The sequence below is a fragment of the Clupea harengus genome, chromosome 1 (assembly GCF_900700415.2).
Source record: "Clupea harengus chromosome 1, Ch_v2.0.2, whole genome shotgun sequence".
In the NCBI taxonomy this organism is placed as follows: Eukaryota; Metazoa; Chordata; class Actinopteri; order Clupeiformes; family Clupeidae; genus Clupea; species Clupea harengus.
Window position 1 is genome coordinate 30,329,102 of NC_045152.1, and position 19,853 is coordinate 30,348,954.

The 19,853-nt window shown below is 45.2% G+C and overlaps 1 protein-coding gene across 3 annotated transcripts; it reads left to right on the forward strand.

Annotated features, from left to right (window-relative positions):
* The first annotated feature begins 655 nt into the window (after positions 1-655).
* Positions 656-18,051, forward strand: trip10a (thyroid hormone receptor interactor 10a). Of its 3 annotated transcripts, XM_012833776.3 has the most exons (14): positions 656-972; positions 4,772-4,887; positions 6,076-6,132; positions 6,854-7,001; positions 7,558-7,620; positions 8,295-8,399; positions 8,532-8,660; positions 8,932-9,078; positions 9,197-9,385; positions 14,397-14,506; positions 14,858-14,990; positions 15,113-15,201; positions 15,545-15,678; positions 15,912-18,051. In XM_012833776.3, the coding sequence occupies exons 1-14, from the start codon at positions 949-951 to the stop codon at positions 16,061-16,063; spliced, it is 1,596 nt and encodes a 531-aa protein (XP_012689230.1). In that variant the 5' UTR covers positions 656-948; the 3' UTR covers positions 16,064-18,051. The 3 variants fall into 3 exon arrangements, 1 of the variants encoding a protein (XP_012689230.1); XR_004164576.2 differs by lacking the exon at positions 15,912-18,051 and having other exon boundaries at positions 657-972; positions 15,113-15,350; positions 15,545-15,634; XR_004164577.2 differs by lacking the exon at positions 15,912-18,051 and having other exon boundaries at positions 657-972; positions 15,113-15,350; positions 15,497-15,586.
* The last annotated feature ends 1,802 nt before the right edge of the window (positions 18,052-19,853 follow it).

Consider the following 19,853-nt stretch of genomic DNA (forward strand, 5'->3'; position numbering starts at 1 on the left):
ACTCTATCACTGTTTTTATGCTAAATTTAATAATTATTATTATCGTCATTATTATTATTTTAATTTCTTTGCACTATATCCTAGTTTTTATGTTTATTTGATGTCTATTTTTATGTGGATCACTGTGCATGTCATTTCTTTGTGCACGTAATGTATTTGCTGTTAAGCACTTTGAGCTGCATTCTTTTGCATGAAAGGTGCTATATAAATAAAGTTTATTATTATTATTATTATTATTATTATTTAGCAGGATGATTTTTTGCTGTTATTTTTTTCAGTTGTGCATTTCGCTTAATGTTGTATGCGTGTGCCACAAGCTTGATAAAGTAATGCAAGTTATTTGAACTATGTGTCTATCTAATCTTTTTACTTTGTTGCAATCTATTTTACTTTGTTGCTGTATTATAAACAACATCTTTGTGTCGCGCTCAAGCATGTAAAATGTATTTGAAATAGGATTTCTGCTCCCTGCTGGCACTCAAAATGCAGCCCATAGCCTATGCCTACCTGTCCATATAGGCCTACTGCTTATTATAATCATCTACCTCTGTTTTTGTGACGAAAATATGGGGAATGGTTAGTATAGGCTCTGCCTGCAACTCCAGCCCAATACCACACTCCATACTTCATTCCGGCGGCTCCTTTAAGAATTAGGATTTGGGAGTGACGCGGATATGAAAGCTAACGTTACTTGATCCCTCTTGGCTTTGCCACGAAAAATTCAACGGTAACGTGAGTTTATCTACAGGACTATTAAGCAATCCGCATGAATGCATCATAGGTCTTCTCTTCGCAATTGAATTGTCAGGTTTTCGAATGTGCAGTCATTTTATCTCGAGTCCATAAAAAGATTTTGTCCATGACGCGGCTGACCGACTGTGGAGTTTTGGGATAACTTCTTTGTATACAAGGATAGCTAACGTAACGCTGACAAGACCAAGGCTGAACATGGATTGGGGCACAGATCTTTGGGTGAGTTGGACAGATACATCGGTAATTTACATTAAGAAACCAGATCAAACACATCAAACAGAGTTGCCTGTACATTGGATTGCATAACATTATTTGATTTAACGTTACACGAACGTAAATGTTGTGAACATTTTAAGTTCAAACTTCAAGTAAACTTTTGCTAGCTGGTAATTTAGCAAGCAACTGATTTGTCATAAGAAGTGATAAACATGGCGTTTGAGAGACATCGGTGTGTAACTGTGTATACGGTTTATTATTGACGTACCTATGACCATAAGAAATCGCGAGTAACGTAACGTTTCAACATGAATATGCCAGTAGCATGCCATTACCTCCCGTTCATTTTTGACATGGAAGACGCGTTGTATCGCCGTTAGTTTGGCTCACTGTCGTGCCTCGCCAGGTTAACGTTACAACCAACGGCGCACCGGTACCCTGGTACTTAACGTTAGCGTTAGCGATTTCTAAGAGAGGAACGTAAGCCAACGACAGACTTGCAGTGATTGAAAATTATTTATTTTAGCCCGGAGTCTTTGAGTTGGATGAGATATGTAACTTAAGCTAACTCAGTTTTTTGTGACTAGGTGTAACGTTAGAGAGTAAACCGAGATGCTCTCTTCGATTTGAGTGAGACAGTTTGCTGATGAATGTTAACTTAACTGTATGCCAAACAATAGTCAATTTCGCGTAGAGTAGCAATTAATGCTAGGCAACTATGCGGCTAACGTTAAGAGTCTTTGCAATTAAGTTTTCCTCAACTTGTTTGCAACGTTACCTTGGTAAGCTAGTTCGTAAACTAAGTTAACTCAATGTAAATTCCCAGAATTATCAGGCTTTTCTCCGTAAAAGTGCTTACCGTAGTTAAGAAAAGAACATATGTTTTTGCTAAGGTTATTGCAGTAAATTATGAACGCTATTCTGCTTGATCTGAAATGTTATCCAGCTGTAACGTTAGCCATCAACCAACATTAATCTAGACAGCTAATGTAGCGTTCATTTGCACAGTTGGGTATTGGCTCCGATTTTTAAAACAATGGGCAAAATGATATTGCTTTGACGGACATTGCTGTTGGATGTTATATCCTTACAGTCGTTAGCTTGTTTTCGTTATACAACAGAAGAAACTATCATATCACCGACCGTTCCTTTTCTGCCACACTGGAGCTGGGTTAAGCTCTAGAAATAGGGCATTCTCGCCTCCCACGACTCCTCGATGCGGAGGGCTGGTGACACGAATTTATGTCAAGGACAGAACACCGTTTTTTTCCACGTTACTCTTGAACATTCTGAAGCTCGTAATGTGTCTGTGAAAAGAAAAGCCTCCTGTTTTTGCTACTTTTTCATCCTGTCGTGAGGATTTGGGTGGATAAGACCGCGCTAGTTGGAGCCCTCCATAAACTTACAAAACTTACAGAGGATAGGCCATCGTTTTCAGATTGTCAACTGGTAACTTTACACACACACACACACACGCACACGCACACACACTTACTTACTTACTTACTCACTCACTCACTCATTCTCTCATTCTCAAAGCAGAGATAACTGAGTAGCAATTTGCACACAATACTGTCACTACAAAGCTGCATATCCCTGTTTGGGACCTCATACCTGTGCCAGTCATGTTTGTTGTTAGCCTCTACTGTTCCAGCACACACATGCAGTGTGCTGCTCATGAAGCATCAAGGGGGGAAAAGCGTGGCTAGGTCCCGACCTCATTCTGCAGCTCCCCCTGGGCCCCTTTCCTCTGTCCCCTTTCCATCTTCAGAGCTGGAACACCAACCTAATTAGTTTTGCCCTAATTTAATGAAGCCACAACAACATGTAGTCCATGTCCCTAAATATATCCAGGCGATCTATCATTCACTGAAGAAAAGTGGCGAAGTTTTGATTTGTCCTCACAGTCAAATGCTCTTTATAGTTACACAACCATATCTGTTGAATGCTAAATGCTGTACTTCTACTTGGAAGAGAGAGTAGGCCATACTAACTATGCATGTTTCTTTGCGTCTCTTTGAAACTTTGGTTCAAGTAGTGTTTTGTATTGTTGTTAAGTGCCACGGACAAGCCTTTGCTATGGCATATGTTTCCTGCTTTATGGTTAATCCCGTGTCTATTTTTGGAGCCTCTAGTGTTAAGTGTGCCTGTTCTGTGAATGTGATGAGCTTTTGCATCTCTCTCTCTCTGGGAGTGTGTATTCTACAGGACTTTGAAACATGTAGTGCAGCAGGCTTCCTATTAAGTCTTTATGTTGATGACTAAGGAAAGAAATATTTGCCAAGGACTCTGACTGCTATCATTTTCCTTCCAGCGAGGCCCTCATAAGTTGTTCTCTATTCACACCAGTGTGGGTGTTGGAGTGTGTGTTTACAGTGCACAGGGGGTGGGCAGGCCCTGCTCAACACAGTCCCACTTAAATGAGAGCGAGGGGAAGTGCTGTGCAGTAAACACTGTAAATAGCCTATATAAAGCTGACCGTTTCAATCGATCAGTTGTGTCCTGCGCGTCAAATTAGGCCTGGTTTCCTGTACTGGGGTCCGCACTCCCCCTGCAGTGAGTATGTGAATGAAGAGTTGAAACCCTGCGGTCTCTGTCTCTGTGACTCAATGGAGAAGCCATTCATTGTTGTTGTTGATTTGTAAATACTATGGCTCGCTTCATTAAAGCATTCTAAAACATTCTCCTCTCTTTACCTGCCGTCGCTCTTCATAACAGCCACCGCGTTAAACACTCTCTCCACCCCTAGGCTCTCTAAGTTGTGCTTCTGCTTCTGAAGTGACAGTCATGTTTGTTTTTAATAGATACTTTTATTGTCCCTCAAACAGGTTGGTAAAACTGCCCTTTCTTTTTGGTTGGATCCTGTCTCCACCTTTAGGCTATATAGAGTGCCGAAGTGGCACTGTAGGCTGACTTAAATAGGTGTCTCTATCCACAACTTGATACAACTGCTGCAGGTTAGTTTTTTGGGATGGTTTTTGTTGAGAACAGAGGGCAGGGACGTGGCTCAGCTTGTTAGGAATCCACTGCTGAAGTGCCCCCCCCCCCCCCCCTACTGTAAAGCCTATTACTGGAGGAGGAGGAGGAGGAGGAGGAGGAAGGTGTGCTGGGGGGCAGCTGAGGGGCTGTCTCTAGATATCGTTCTTCACGTGTCAGCATGCCTGTGCTTGAGGCATGTGGTTGAAAAGATCACAGCCAAAAAAAGGAACAGAGAGAACAGGACAACCATAGGCCTGCGAGGCCTGATGGGAAAGTCTGTGTTTGTATGCTGAACACATTTTGTTTGGACTAATGTACAATAAAACCACCCCTCTGTGATGAAGTGGATTCTGAGCTATGAATGTGTGAGTGTTATGGCATTCGCATTATGAACTGTTTTCACCCCTGAAATGTTTGTGCTGAAACATGGCAGGAAGTGGGATGGAACTGCACTTCCTGCTTCCTGTCTGAGGGCTGTGGAGATGGTGGTGCTGGAACTCCATCCCCTTCCTTTGGCTCTATCAGAGTACAACATGATTTACAGTGGTGGGGCAGCCTTCCCACAGATAACACCGCTGGGGTCAAGGGTTACGAACATGCAAGGAATCTGTGGAATGCCCAGTGTGTGGGCAGGCATAGTGAGAATCGGCAGCAGCCACTGCAGCGCTGTCCAAATGTCAACACATTATTGCCCTTTGGATCCCCCAATGTGTTAGTCAGTCCAGTAGTGTCTTAATGAAACGTTTCCCCATGTTCAGTCCATATTTTACACTGTCCTCCTGTTTTTATTTCCATATTTAATCCTGGTTTGACCTTTCCACAGGACCAGTATGAGATCATTGAGAAGCACACACAGTCAGGTCTGGATCTGGTGGAGAAGTATGTGAAGTTTGTCAAGGAGCGGACAGAGATTGAGCAGAACTATGCCAAGCAGTTGAGGTAGGCCTGTTTTCCTGCCTGTGTCCCTCAGTACTTGCACATTCAGCTCTGTTTGTTTTTTGTGTGTGTCTGTGTCTGTCAGCAATATATGTGTGTGTGTGTGTGTTCTATCTTGCATTGTGTTTTTCTCAGTTTGTCAATGTGTTTGAGTTTGTGTCAGCAGTGTGTTTTCTGAGGTTGTCAAGTGTGTGTATGCCAGCATTGTGTGTGTCTTTGTGTGTGTCTTTGTGTGTGTGTGTGTGTGTGTGTGTGTGTGTGTCTCTGCCTGTGTATGTATATTGAGATGCCTGCAGTACCTGGGGTGGGTTTGTGCTGCAGTGTGGTGAGTTGTGAAATATATGTTGGGTCCCATGACTGGTTTGGGGCAGAACTGAACTTGTCTTTTCCCCTGAGCTTCTTCCCTGGCTGCTGCCCAGCCAATCTTGGAGACAGTGCTCTCATTCTCACACACAACTCTCTCTTTCTCTTTCTCTTTCTCTCTCTCTCTCTCTCTCTGCTTACACTCCTTTCTTCACCACGTTTTTGCTCTTGTTCTTTCCATCTCCTTCTTTGCACGGATGTTCATAAGTTTTGCTGTGTCTAGGAGGAGGGGAAGTGGAAGCAGACTGACATATGACTGAGAGGAAGTGGACAGAGAGAAAACGAGAGAAAAAAAGGAGCAGGAAAAGTCTGAGCTCTTACTAGGAAAGATATAGTCCTAAAAATTCCTTAGGATGGACTTTTCTTTTACCAGGAACCATCCTTAAAGTTTATTTAGGACACCCGTGTTTGGAAACGGACTACCTTGAAATCCTGTATTTGATATGGCATTTGGGAGCCAGCCCCTTAATTATCATTGAATCCATGCACAAATCTACTTTATCTTGCTTTAAAAAATTCCCTGAAATATGAAGGATTTTGGCAGCATAGCGTAATGGGAACTGTTCCACCTCCAACTGTGGGGTCTGTCCTTCCTTGGATGACTCTTGGAAGTTAATTGTGATTGCACTAATCTGAGAAGGAAACTCTCGTTAGTTCTGACCGGAGATAACTCATGCTTTTTTTTGTACACAGCAATAAACGCAAGTCAGTTATGTCATCGTGATAGTGAAAGCCTGTCGCGAGCTGTTTCCTCTTCAGTGTAATTGTGTGTAACCCTTCCTCCCCTGTTATAATTGAAGATGGGCTCTGTTTTGTATTTCCTCACAGGAACCTTACAAAAAAATACAGCCCCAAAAGAGGCAGCAAGGAGGAACAGGAATGCAGGTAAGTCACTTGAAGCTCCTTCACTCTCCTTCAGAGGAGGGAGGGAGGGATGGAGGGAGCCATCCCATGAGACCTCAAAACACTTTGTAGTTAAGGGTGTACTCCTTGCTTATTACCCATTACACTATTCGTCTACTTAAACAAAACTCTCATGTTCCGCTAGCTGTGTGTGCGCTCTAAAAAAAAAAAAAAAAACCTGTCAGTCCTTACTTTGTGAATAGGAATCAAGCTATACACTATTCCAGCCAATCAACAACGTTGCTTCTGGAGCATGGAAGGGAGGGGTATAATTTGATTGGCTGTTGAACTCAGACATCAACAACATTTTGCAAGGATTAAGGACTTCGCCTTTAAGGCGCATAGACACCCTATTGACTCAACAGCAGTGTGGAGCACCACAGAAGCCACCCTGATCAAGTCATTATTGTCGAGGGCAACTTGGAGGCCCTGCCGAACAATGGCTTCATCCACACGGCAGAGCAATGCAAATACATCTAATAACATCAGCCCAGGGCAGCAGGAATAAGGAAGTCGTCGATGGAAATTACTTCCTACTGAGTCCTGCTTTGGTGTTGGGTTGTCTGTCGAGGCCAGAGGCCTCTTTGTAGCCTTTTATAGTCCCTCTCTTAATGTTTGAGGGTGAGGGTGGATCTCAGGATTCCTGTTACACCCTGCTCATTCTGGCCTTCTCCTCCCCCCTCTCCTCTCGCTTGCCCTGCAGGTTCTCGAACCACCAGTCCTTCCTGGACGCCCTGAACGAGATGAATGACTACGCGGGCCAGAGGGAGCTGATTGCTGAGAACATGATGATGAACATCTGCATTGAGCTCACAAAGTACCTTCAAGATCTGAAGCAGGAACGCAAGACGGTGAGAAGGAGGGGGAGGAGAGAGACAGATTTTGACCAGGTCTCTCTCGTAAAAGAGGTTTTTGATCTCAATGGGATTTACAAAAAAAAAAAAAAAGGCAGGCAAACTTGATAGACAGAAGGACAGAGATGTAGACACCCATAAAGACAGATGGAAAGAAAGAAAGAAAGAGATATGCTGCTGTGGGCAAAGAGAAGAGGGAAGAAGAGGAGGAGGAGGAGGGGCTGTGAGGGGGAGAACATTCTGTCTGTGGTGTCTGTGAGGACACATTAGTGTCTCATGGGGGGGTGTTATGTTATTGTTGTGTCACACTCCCAAGTAGGATTCCTCAGTCTGTTCCCACTGGTATGTGGTCCCATGTTGAACATCAAGTCTCAGAGTACACACATTCACAACACTGTGGGTACTATGCAGTGAACATTAGCAGGATTGTTTTGCATTTGTTGAAGCTAATGTTTTTGTTGTTTATAAATCTTCCTCTACTCACCCTCTCCCTCTTTCTCTCTCGTACTGCTCCCCCTCCCCCTTATTCTTTTCTGTCTCTCAAACCTCACAGCATCTTTCAGAGGCCAAAAAAGCGCAGCAGTCTCTGGAAAGCACCTACAAACAGCTGGACTGTGTAAGTCACCCTTGAGTCCACTCCAGAACCAGTGAATGGAGGCTCAGATTTTACAGAGGCTGATGCTTCACTGGAGGGGGTGTCTGTCTGTCTGTCTGTCTGTCTGTGTCTATGTATGTCTCTCTGTGTGTCCAAACCCCTGTGTCAATACTGTATTCAGTGTGAAAACAGAGAGCTCAATCTGTGTGTTGTGAGTTCACTCTGTCTTCACTGCCACACCGTGTCTCTTTGTTGCCTAAGCGATGACTGGGAAACAGAGGGGAGCTTTTGTCTGGCTGCACTTCACTTTTGTCTGGGCCCCTGTTTCTTTATGTCTATTGTGTTGTTTTGAAGGTGCAGTGGGAAGCTTTGTGAAGCTGTTTTTAATTTTATTTCGATGAATAGTGTTTGGGCAGGTGGTATGTATGCAGTAGAGCAAACAAGGAGATCAAGGCTGGATTATGTGCTCTAGGCTAAGATGAGAGTTTCTTGATAATGATTTAAATGGTTGCTTGTAGAATTCCCCAGAAGAGAGGTGGGTCAGAAGAAGTGTTTCTGTTTCCCCGTTTCAGAACGCTGCTCTTCAAATGTCCCCCCCTCCCACCTCCCCTGTGGGAGGGGGGGGACATTTGTCTTGGTGCTGTTTGTCTTGTGTAGATGTAGCTGACTGAACTGGAACTGTCTGCCTTTGTCAGAGTAAGAAGCGATTTGAGAGAGAGTGGAGAGAAGCGGAGAAGGCGACCCAGCACGCGGAGAAAACAGACCTGGACATTAACGCAACGAAGGCCGACGTTGAGAAGGTGCAGTCACAATCCATCAGACGCTTATCAACTAAGTCTCCCGTCTCTTCAGTCCCTTGTGACGTGTATGGGGTAGACTGAACGTTCACCTGTGTTTGTGTTGTTGCTGTTGTTTTTATTGCTGTGCTCAAGGCCAAACAACAGGCGCACATGCGCTCGCACGTAGCCGAGGAATGCAAGAACGACTACGCCGCCCAGCTGCAGAAGTACAACAAGGAGCAGGGCCAGTTCTACTTCACCGACATGCCCCTCATCTTCAACGTAAGGCCCCTCAACCACCGCATACCACCGATGACATGCTGATAAACCTGACACTCCTTATCTCAGCTCTTTCTCTCTCTGCTTGAGTGGGTCTTTAGGTTTTTATCTTGCTGTTGTTCTAAGATGGTGAGATGATTTCTCAACAAGCCAGACCTGTTTCCCAGACCAGAGCCATGTGGTTCTGTCCTCTGTCATGTCCAGCCACAGCCTCTAAATATAGACTGGTAACCCTTTTTTTTTTTTTTTTTCATGTGTGCTCTCACCCTCACAGAGGCTTCAGGACATGGATGAGAGGCGCGTACAAAAGCTGGCGCAGGGTTACGTCCTGTTTTCAGACACGGAGAAGCATGTGATGCCCATCATCGGGAAGTGCCTGGATGGCATCTCAAGGGCAGGCAGCAACGTGAACGAACGTAACGTGAGTGTATCTCCAAAGCGGGTTTAGTAACATTCAGTCTGTCATGCTACTTAGATAAACGTGTTAAACTGCAGCAACAGCAGCTGCTAAAGACGGTGCCTTGCGTTTGTGTCCACAGGACTCCCTGGCTCTCATAGAGCAGCACAAGTCTGGCTTTGAGAGGCCGAGCGACCTGGAGTTCGAGGACTACAGCCAGGGCATCAACCGCACCTCCTCCGAGAGCAGCCTGGGCACGCCTAAAGGCCCATTGGACCTGCTGGGCAAAAACAAAAGCAAGCCCTTCTGGCTGTTCAGTAAGAAGAGCAAGGTAGGCCTGCATGTGGTTGAAGTGATGCTCAAGCAGGATGTGACCAGCGTATAGTCTCAGGCCTAATGTCACTGCATCTCTCTTAGTGTGTGTTTATTGGGCCACTGTGTGCAGTGTGCTGCATGTGTTTGAACCACAAAAAGGTCACCGCCCCGCAGTGCCCCTGCCAAGAGGCAGTACCGTGAGCAACAGGGGTTTTATTTATTCAGCGGAGCTAATTAGATTAGGATTTTGAAATTGTGTCTACCAGATGGTCCAAAGTGGATATCGGCAAGAAAGTAGTTCATTGTGAGCTAGGGCGGCCAAGCCAGAGGGCTGAGCTGGTGTTTGACGTAGAAAGGGGGGTGGGGTTAGGCAAGGGACTGGAGGTGTGTCTGATTGACATCTCTCAAGAAGTCTCTAGAATGGTCTCTGTCCAGATGCTGTGGTCTCACACATGCTCCTGTCTGACCCTACCTTTCCACCCATGCAAAAGAGACTGCATGACTCACTCTCTCTCCCAGTCACATGTGTGCAAACACACACACACACACACACACACACACACACACACACACACACACACACACACACACACACACACACACACACACACACACAGACTGTACCTTTCTAGAACCCATCTTTGCATGGCTGTCTTTCTGGCTGTGAGAGGAGCAGCCAACCACCCCCCCCCCCCCCCCCCCCTCCTGCCCTATCGCCCCTCTCCTCTGCAGCGTGTGACCATGGTTTAGCATTATTATGCTGTGTCTGCTTTTATGGACTCGGGGCACAAACACTGACTTCTCTGCCACGGGCGTCAGGCACACACACTGCAGCCATTATGCTGAGCATAATCTGTCTCTCTCGGATGCATCACAATGATACCTTTGTGAAAATGTCAGCCACCGTTGACAAAACTGCTGGGAGTGGCATCTGGACGCCATGTTGCACCGAATAGTTTGGACAATCGGGTGTAAACAACAACAACAACAAGAAATAATCTCACTGTATATGCCATTAGTTGGCTATTGTGGCGTTATATCCTAGTCAATTGAAATGGTCCATCTCAGATTCCCCAAGTCTGCTCTGCTGTACCTTTTTAAGGGGGGTGGCCCGGGTCAGCCTCTATGGGTTCTCCTGAGTGGGTCCAGAGCCAGGGACCGAACCTGAAGAATGATTGTGGGCTCAGACTAACCACACCGCACCCATTTCTCCTCACTACTCCTCTTCCCATCCCATCTCCTCTGCATGTTTGTATCCCGTATTGTCCAGTCTTGTCCTCTCTTTCTCTGTGGCTCTCTAATGTCCTTGTCTGTGTGAAGCACTGCTCTGCGTCATTGGTCATCCATTTTGTAGCAATGTTAGCATTTAGAGTTAGCCTCCAGCTCTAGCCTGAGTATGTAAATGCCACAAATCTCCCACCTCCACCCCACTCCTCTTTCTTTTTGCCATCAGTCAGCTGATTCCAGAATCTTCTCCTGCACTCCATCTAGCCCTCAGCAATACACACATCTTTCACTCCCTACTTACCAAAACAAACAGCACTTACAGGGTCCTAAATTAACACCCGCCAAGCGATAAATGCGGGTAGATTTTCAGTTCAGCAAGTAAGTCTTTGAAGACTACACTGGCGGTTAAATGTTTGTACCAAAATAGTATTGTAATAAAACACTATCCTGAGAGACTCTACCGCATTTTGATTTACGGGCGTTCTGCTTCAGTCCTCTGTGTTGGAGACACACACACACACACACACACACACACACACACACACACACACACACATATTCCATGAAGACCTGCCCCTACTTTGCCTCTGATTGGCTCTCAGGCTTAGACAAAAAATGTCAGGCTCAATCTAACCATCTGACCATAACCGTAACCAAACGACGGACAATATCCAATCAGAGGCAGAGCAGAGGGGCAGCCTTCGCAGAATACGGGTAACTATATGTCTTGCCACTGGTCTGATGCTAGCTGTCGTCAGGCTAAATAGAAGCGATGTGGCGATATTTGCGAGGAATATGTCGATCTTTAAAACGAAAACCCACCGAGGAAAAAACAGGACAAAGCTCCTGCAAAAAGACAGTTCTGAGAGAAATGGCGGTTTGGAGATCAGAGTTGATCAGTTTAATGTGTACAGTATAATGCGGAGGCTATAGTGATGAGTTGTTCTGTGTTGCCTGTATACCAAAGACAATAACAGAAACAGCTCCCTTGTCGTCAGAAATAAAAACAAATGAAACTGGGGCACATCCATGGCCACGAACAAGTGTCACATCGCCTCCAAGTCTGTGTCCCGGCTCAATTGGAGCCTCCTCTCAACCCCCTCTGTGGCGCGCGGCGCTCGCTAACAGCAATGACTGAGCAGACCAGCACTAAGATGAAGATACTCAAGTTCATATTCAACGTAATACCGTATTATCTCAATGAATTAAAATACTGAAACTAATGTATATGGGACACAAAAAGGCAGTTTATTGTTTTGGCCGGTAAAAAAAATGCTTGGCCTGTGGATTGTTTTCTCCTACCAGCCACCTTGGCCCATAAGTAAAAAAGTTAATTTTGGACCCTGCAGTCATTTAGGGCCAAGGAGAGTTTGGGCCCCATAATGGGCCGGGTCATCTGGGAGAGGTGGGAGGATGAAGTTTGTGGTGCAGTGAGGATTTTATTTTCTTCTTTCCCATTTTATTTTACCTCAGTGGGCAGTTAAGAGTAGTTCCGCATCGCTGACTGAGGATGAGAATTTATTTCACCCCTTTGTGTAAGAAGCCTATCAAAACACCATCCTACGCTTTGGATTCTTCAAGGAGCGGTTCACTCTAAGTCTTGTTTCTGTTTGCCAACTTGCACACTTGTCTCTGGGCAGTTTTGGGTTCAGCTGGTCCTTTATGAAACATATCAGTCGGCCATGCCATTTACATTTTTTTTTTTTAAATTAAATTTCACTGCCTATTTGGGACCCGAGCTTAGGCTATCTGACTCAGTATCCATCCATGTGTCATCTCTGCATGCACAGTACAGATCATTCTTTATACTGTTGTGTGTCCAGGCAGTTTTTTTTCTATGCTGGATGGCAGGCCATAAAAATGCATGATTAGAGGGCAAAGTGGGGCTTCATGGAGGTATGGCCAAATTTGAAATTCGCCCGCTGGTGAACCCTTTCATGTAAAATTGCAGGTCTCACTTGAGACCAATGGAATGACTTTCCCCTAAACATCAGTTATTTTATGTATTTATTGTTTTTTGAGAAGCTGGCTACCTTCTCTGAAATGGAAGCCCTGCTCTGCTCTCGGCTCTGGCTTGTACCCCATTGGCTGGTGTTGGAGTTTGTGATTGTGACTGTGGTGGCGGTGGAGCTTCAGTGCTGTGGTTGGTGTGTGGGGCTTCTGCTGAGGGTGGTCCACTGTTGTCCTCCTTGCCCCCCTTTGATGTGCTTTTTAAGGTGTTGACAGTGTTTCTATCTTTTTCCCTTGTCATTTGTTTGTGTGTCTTGTGTGTTTGTTTTCTTTTTGTTTTTTTATTTTCTTTTTGTCCCTTTTCCCTCCTTGACCTCTTCTCTCCCTCTCTCTGCCAAACCACTATCTTCGCTCATGTGGGTCTCTGCCTGGTCTTGCCCTCTGATCCTCCCTCCAACAACCCTTCCCCCATCCCTTCTCCCTTCCTCATCCCTCTCCTCCAAACCAGTTCTCATCCCCACTTACGCCCTTCTCCACACCCCCGCCCCCTCGCCTGCTAACGGACCCCCCTCCCCCAAGTTCGGCCGGGACCCACTGTCGTACTGTTTGAAGGAGATCAATAAGACAGTCAAACCCCGAATCTCGTCCTTCCGGACCCTCAGGAGAACGGTGAGTCGCAGCGCCCCCCCACCCCCCCACCCCTTCACGAAAAGCCCAGGGCACAGGTCTGGCATCGCCGTCAACGTGTGTGGTGGATCTAGTGTTTGGTCATTCAGGCCAAAACTTAAGAGGATGGCATCTGACCAGATGAACACGGGCAAAAAAAGTCAGAGCACCTTTTGTTTTTGTTTTTGTTATTTCTTCTCTCATCACACTGTAAACGTCACACCCATGTGCATGACCTTCAACCCTGCTGTGAGCACACTGTCACTAAACCCCCTCTTGAGTGGGACCCTAAAGTCTCAGGTACTCATTAAATGGACCTTGCTTTGTTGTGTCTGTTCTCCCCAGAGGAATAACCCTGAGAGAATCATGGTAAAAAAACAAACAAATTCTTCAGTTGTGGTGTGGGGGTGTGTTAAGGGTGGTAGCATTTTGCACTTTGTTGCTTGGGAACGCCTCAGGCTTAAATGACCACCTCTCCATCACTGTCGAACAGAAAGGGAGGCCAGGCCCCTGCATTGTCAGAAGAGAAAAGTGGCAGATGCTTTCAGCACTGAACCCAAACACCATTGGCCCGTGAATTATTGGGGAAATGTGTTGAGGAGGTGGCCATTATATGGAAGATTTTTCGATTTTTTTTTTTTTTAAACAAAACAAAAACCGTTTAATCAAAGGCAGGTTCTGATGGATTTACTCTTCTGAGTAAAGTGTACTCATTGGATTGCCAGGCCTGAGTTCTTAATCTCGGACACAGATGCCAGAAGGAGTCCTGATGATCTGCGAGTTAGGCCTAAACACAGGGTGGCTCTAAGGGCGTGTAATGGTTCATGGGAGGTGTCTGGTGGTGAATATGAAGGCGTTCTGGTCTTGGCTCAGTAGAAAACACAGTTCTTTTATTTATAACTCCACAGAGTAACACACACCATAGATTAGATCAAATTTGGTCATATAGCAGTATACTAGCTATCCAAATCAATCCCATTTATTTTTTTTAAAGTTTGTTATAGTAGTTTAAAAGTGTGTGTTAGTTTGTGTGTATGTGTGTGAGTACGTAATTATGTGTCTCGTTACCCAAGTCTAATGGTTGAGGGACCCTTGGAGGAAGTGTGTGTGTGTGTGTGTGTGTGTGTGTGTGTGTGTGTCCATGTACCGTGTTCACTGATAAGCCCCCCTGTGCGTCCTCCTAGCCCACGGCCACAGAAGACTTTGGCCACCTGCCCCCTGAGCAGCGGCGCAAGAGGCTGCAGCAGAAGATCGAGGAGCTGGGCAAGGAACTGCAGAAGGAGATGGATCAAAGGTGAGCGCACAGAAGCGCCGCCGTGCCCACGGCAACCATTTCTGTGGCAACTCCCTGGCGTCTGGCGGCACAGCCCAGCCCAGCCCTTGCGCCCCTCCCCTGAGGTCACAGGGATTTAGTGAGCTTTGTTTACTGAGCCTCTCAGGTCACCAGGGAATGCAGTTCTGTAGGCCCAGACTTCAACCATGTCTCCCCTCCTCCTCCTCCTCCTCCTCCTCTTTCTTTCTTTTTTCTTTCTCACTCTTTCTCTCCCTTTTCCTTTATCTATCTCTCTTTCACTCTCTATCTCTCTCTCTCTCTCTCTCCTTTCCTTTCCCCTGTCTCCCTTCTTCCTCTCCCTCTCTTGTGCAGCGAGGCCCTGGGTAAGATGAAGGACGTTTATGAGAAGAACCCTCAGATGGGCGACCCGGCCAGCCTGGCACCTCAGATCAACCAGACAACCCAGAACATGGAGAGGCTGCGGGGAGAGCTCAGCAAGTATGAGGTGGGGCTCGCCCTCTGGTGGTGGCACACTGAAATGACATGGGCTTTCTTGGCATGAGTGGAATCAGTATTAGCTCGGTCATGCTCAATCCTATAAACCTCTCTGATGTTGTCGTCTGGCAGAATTGGCTCACGGAGGCAGGAGGTCGAGGTGACACACTGCGTTACTCGTCACAATCCTTTAACAATAACGGAGCTCATGATACATACAGGTTGGTTTTAAATTTAAATGCAAACAGTTTTACCCAGCGTGACTTGGAGTGCGGATGCACATTTTATTAGTGTGCTTTCCTTCCGGGTGTTAAGCCCATGACCTTGGTGGTGTTAGCACCTGGCACTAGCGATTAGGCTACAGGAACAGGTAGGTTCTATTTTGCAAACAGTTGTCATTTTCTCATAGATTATTTTTCATAACCCCATGAATATTTAAACATAGTTGACTTGCTTTAGTGATGCCACCTGCTGTATTACATCTTAAAATGGATGCCGTATGTGTCGTATTTGCAGTAGAAATAGCTGTAGGTATGGGTCTAGAATTAGTGTTTATCATTACAGCCCGGACGGTGCCCACTCAGATGAAGGCACCCCGGACCCCTCGCATGCCATCTATGCAGAGTTTGATGACGACTTTGAGGAGGAGGAGCTAGCCGCTCCCATTGGCCAATGCACCGCCCTCTATAACTTCCCAGGTATGCACAGATGGAAATCTCTTGTTCCATTTCTGACAGGCTTTGTGTCTTTTTGAAAGCAAATATCTAGTGCAGTGCATGTTTTTGATGGCACGTGTAAACCATTTTTTCTGATGAATTGAAAACGTAGACTTGTTAAATACTCTAGTTCTAGAATGATTTTCTGGACTCGGCCCCATTGCCATCATTGGTTAGTCTATTGTGTTTGTTTATTTGTGACCTCCCCCCTGCAGGCTCCAGTGAAGGCACCATTGCCATGCAGGAGGGTGAGGTGCTGTCCGTGGTGGAGGAGGACAAGGGCGATGGCTGGACCCGCGTGCGCCGCTCCAACGGAGACGAGGGCTACATCCCCACCTCCTACGTCAGCCTCGCCCTTAACAAGTGACCTCTGGCGCCCGCCCCCCACAGGCAGGCCGCAGCGCTGCGTTGCCCCACAGCCCTCCCCCACCCCATGTCACCCTATGTGACATGCCAAACTGACACTCCAATAAAACCACAGCTTGTTACCTGCTAAGCACTGCATTCCAGATTTCTCAATGGGACCAGGCTGAGATGCGACCAAAAAGTCTGTTACAGACGGACCAAAGACAAAGCCCAGCGGATACTCAGGTCCCCTGGGCGTCCTCGTTCAGAGTTAAGCCCTGGGCAGCAGGCTGGGGACGAGTGATACATTCTGGCTGCCCGCACTTGAAGGGATGATGAATGTGCAGCCGCAGCCGCAGCCACAGTCGAATCCGAAGCTCCGTTTCCATGGGAGCGTTGGCCGTCCATGCGCTATTTCCTCATTCGTCTTTTGTGGTGCCACCGCTTCCTCTCTTTGTGGTTATGTTCGTTTTTCTATTTCTATGAAAGGGTAACCCATACGTGCTGGCGGGTACCCTGGAGCCACACAGAGAGGTGGGGACACATGACGACACAGCCTTCGAGTGGCGGCATCCTCATGTTCGCTCTGATGATGAGGCAAAGGGGACCCGTGTTTGTGACGATGCAGGGACCGCGTTGGGTGCGTGGGCTTCTTAACACATTAGTAACTGCACACGTCTTGGCTTGCTAATTCAACTCTGATCACATAGTAAACCAACTCGGTGAGTCTGAGCACCCATGGGGCATGAGGTGACATGCTTATAACACCACTTATGCCTTTTTTGTGCATTAGTACTGGTGTGTGTGTGTGTGTGCGTGTGTGCGCGCGCACTCACATTTTTATTAAGTCGTATTCTGATGCGAGGCATCGGCGGGCCAAAGACCCACTTCTATGGGACGTCATCGCAGTCACCTCACCTGAAAACAAAGACTCTCGCTCAGACACTCCCACACAGCCATAGCCTCGTAAGATAACTGCTCTGGAGACAGCAGTGTGATGTTCCATATCTGTCCCTCTGCAGTGTCCAGCACTAAATGTTAAGGAGGTTTTTTTTTCACATTTTTTTTTTTATCTCTTGTTTTTTGTTTGCGAGTCATAAAAGTAGATAATTTATTAAGTTTTTGTTAGTATCTCTATGGCACCGATATAGTGATATATAAACAATTATATATATATTGGATGTGGTTTTTACACAGTTCTCCACAATACTTGCACGCCAGCCTGCAGTGGCTTGTCTGTACCCACAGATGCGAGTACAGACATTAAAATGTGCAAGGTTAGGACTATCATATTTAATTAAGAAATAATATATTTTAGCGATCACAACACCACTATTGTCTTACTAGCATTTTACTCCACATAAATAAAGATTTAGTTAGAGAGTTTTTTTTTTTTTTTTTAAGGTAAGTTTTAAAGAGGGATGTGTTGGTAAAGTCTGGAGTTGTTCGATGTGATTGGTCTTCTTTGAGCCAGATGGTTTACATTTTCAATGCAAAACTGTCTCTGATGTCCAGGTGCCTTCTTAGTTTGCAGCCATTTGTATATAAACCATATTTACATACATAAAGTGTTAAAAAATTGTTTATAGAACTTCATATATGTAAAGCACATTTTCAAATTTAAACCGTGTCCCGTTTTTTTATATTTTATTTGTATTTATCAATTTGTTTACGGCGTGAAAACATTTCATCACCATAGCAGCCCGTTACTGTTTTTTTCTTTCTTTTTCATACAGTGCTTCACTTCATAAATAGCCTGCATGTTGTTTTCATGACCATAACTGCTGTGCCTGGTGTTACTCTGCCTTGGATGTAAAGGCTGTCCAATTCAGTCGAATGCTTTTTCAACATTCAGCGTTAGCCTCATTCCCATTTGCTGTGATTAGCGCGGCAGGGTGTCAGCTTACCAAGTACTTAAAGCTTAAAGCACCTCTGCATGAATGGGTCTGTCAAATGAAATGCAGCACTCATGATTTATTATTATGTGAATACAGGACATCATTCACAGAAGATGGGAGGCATGGTATTTTTGAATGGGCGGTGGCTGGTGGGCGTTTCATGGCAATATCGCTCTATTTTGAATCGGTGCATAATAACGGGAGAGAATCAAGAAAGAAAACAACATTTCCAGCAGGTGGCGGTATTGGGGAATCTCAGGTAGCGAGGCAAGTGTTCATTCCGCTCCACTGGCATTTATGGCTCATTTTGAGGATGAAACAAAGTAGTTGCAAGTGGAAATATTGCGTCCAATTAGGCAAACACATGCACATGCACGAGGAGTTTTGTTTTGTTTTTGGCATGTGCCTTCAAATTAAAAAGGTAAGGGCTAGGAGCACAGACATAATACGAGGGTTTGCCAACCAGGGGTTATTAAAATAAAAGCTAAATAGAGCTGCAGAATATCTTGCACTGAGCAGAAATTGGGATAGAAAGTAACGCAATTCACTATTTGCCGAGGTATGACAAATTACAAGCCATTATCAATAGGCTATATTGTATGACGTATTGTATTAAGGTAAAACAAATACTGTAATACTTTTTACAGAATCAAGTCAACTCCTCTGGTCCAACAAATCAAGTGAGGAGACCGACTGACCGCCATGCCGGTTGCCAGTGTATACATCCGTTTCTCAAGAGGTGCAACTGTATTCTTAACTGAAAGCTGTGTCATATCAATAGCGTAAAACCTATTCACTTATGCTTAACCTTCACGTTACCAGCCTAGAAGAATTGAAGTCGTCAACCTAGCCAGCTATTTTGACTCTGTTCTCAATTTTGCGACTTTATTCTCTACATTTCCACTGTGTTCTCGAAATGCAAAAAAAAAAAAAAAACTGCCTTTTCCCCTGTGGCCCTAATCCACTGTCGTAATATTGAGTTGAGGTGGTCTCAGGAAATCTGTATGCGCATCATTGTTCTCTAGGAAACATAAAAGGTCAGTTTTACCATACTTGCCTGTCACTAACTGATAGCTTACCGTTTCTGTGAGGTAGCCACCTTTTTTAAGATAAGCGGATCGTCTGAAACTCCCACAGGCGGAATCATGGCATACACAGGAAGCCCACTGCTGTCGAGTCTTCATTGGAAATTATTAAAAGACCGAAGGGGCACTTCTGTCAGATTGTTTGCTAAAACTTGAGCTGACTTTGCCTGCCAGGCAGTGGCTATAAATGTTACGGTACCCAAGTGAAGCCCAGTAGAGTATCTACAGTTTTATATGTGAACATATAAAATGTTAAATACATTGGCCTTGGGCGATGTGCAAATGAAGCCCGTATTGATTTTTTTTAAAAAAGTAATCTCATGTTCACACTCTATTCAGAGATATTAAGGGCCAGGTAAGTGGGAAATCTTAGATATTGCATTCCTTGGCTAGTGTTACATTATTCTTTTTGCATATTCCAGTATCATTTTTCTTCATACCTCTTAATTCGAAGCATCTGCGGTGAAATAGCCTACTTCTCAGCTTAAAAGGATCGTTGACCCATAAAGAAAACCCCTGTCATTATCTACTCAACCTCAATAAAGTAATAACCCACATTAGGACTTCTCTGTATAATGTAAAAGGAGTTAGCCAGCAGAATTTAAAGAATAACCCCCTTTTCCTGTGCAATTGCAGAACAGACACGCAAAAGTAATACAGGCCATTTCTTGCATTAGATAATGGCAGAAGTGTCATTATTGTTTGAACCGCAGCTTTAATCTCATAAACCTATATACAGGACGATGTAAACTGTGAACATGAACTGAAAATTAAACAATAGCATAAAGGTACGCACAACTGCAGGTAGTGCAGCTGAACAGGATGAGAA

Excerpts from the sequence above, each read along its gene's own strand:
- trip10a (XM_012833776.3), top strand. The coding sequence starts at position 949 with ATGGATTGGGGCACAGATCTTTGG. Across the intron at positions 7,621-8,294 it reads CCTACAAACAGCTGGACTGT|AGTAAGAAGCGATTTGAGAG; the intron begins GTAAGTCACCCT and ends TGCCTTTGTCAG. Across the intron at positions 9,386-14,396 it reads TGTTCAGTAAGAAGAGCAAG|CCCACGGCCACAGAAGACTT; the intron begins GTAGGCCTGCAT and ends GCGTCCTCCTAG.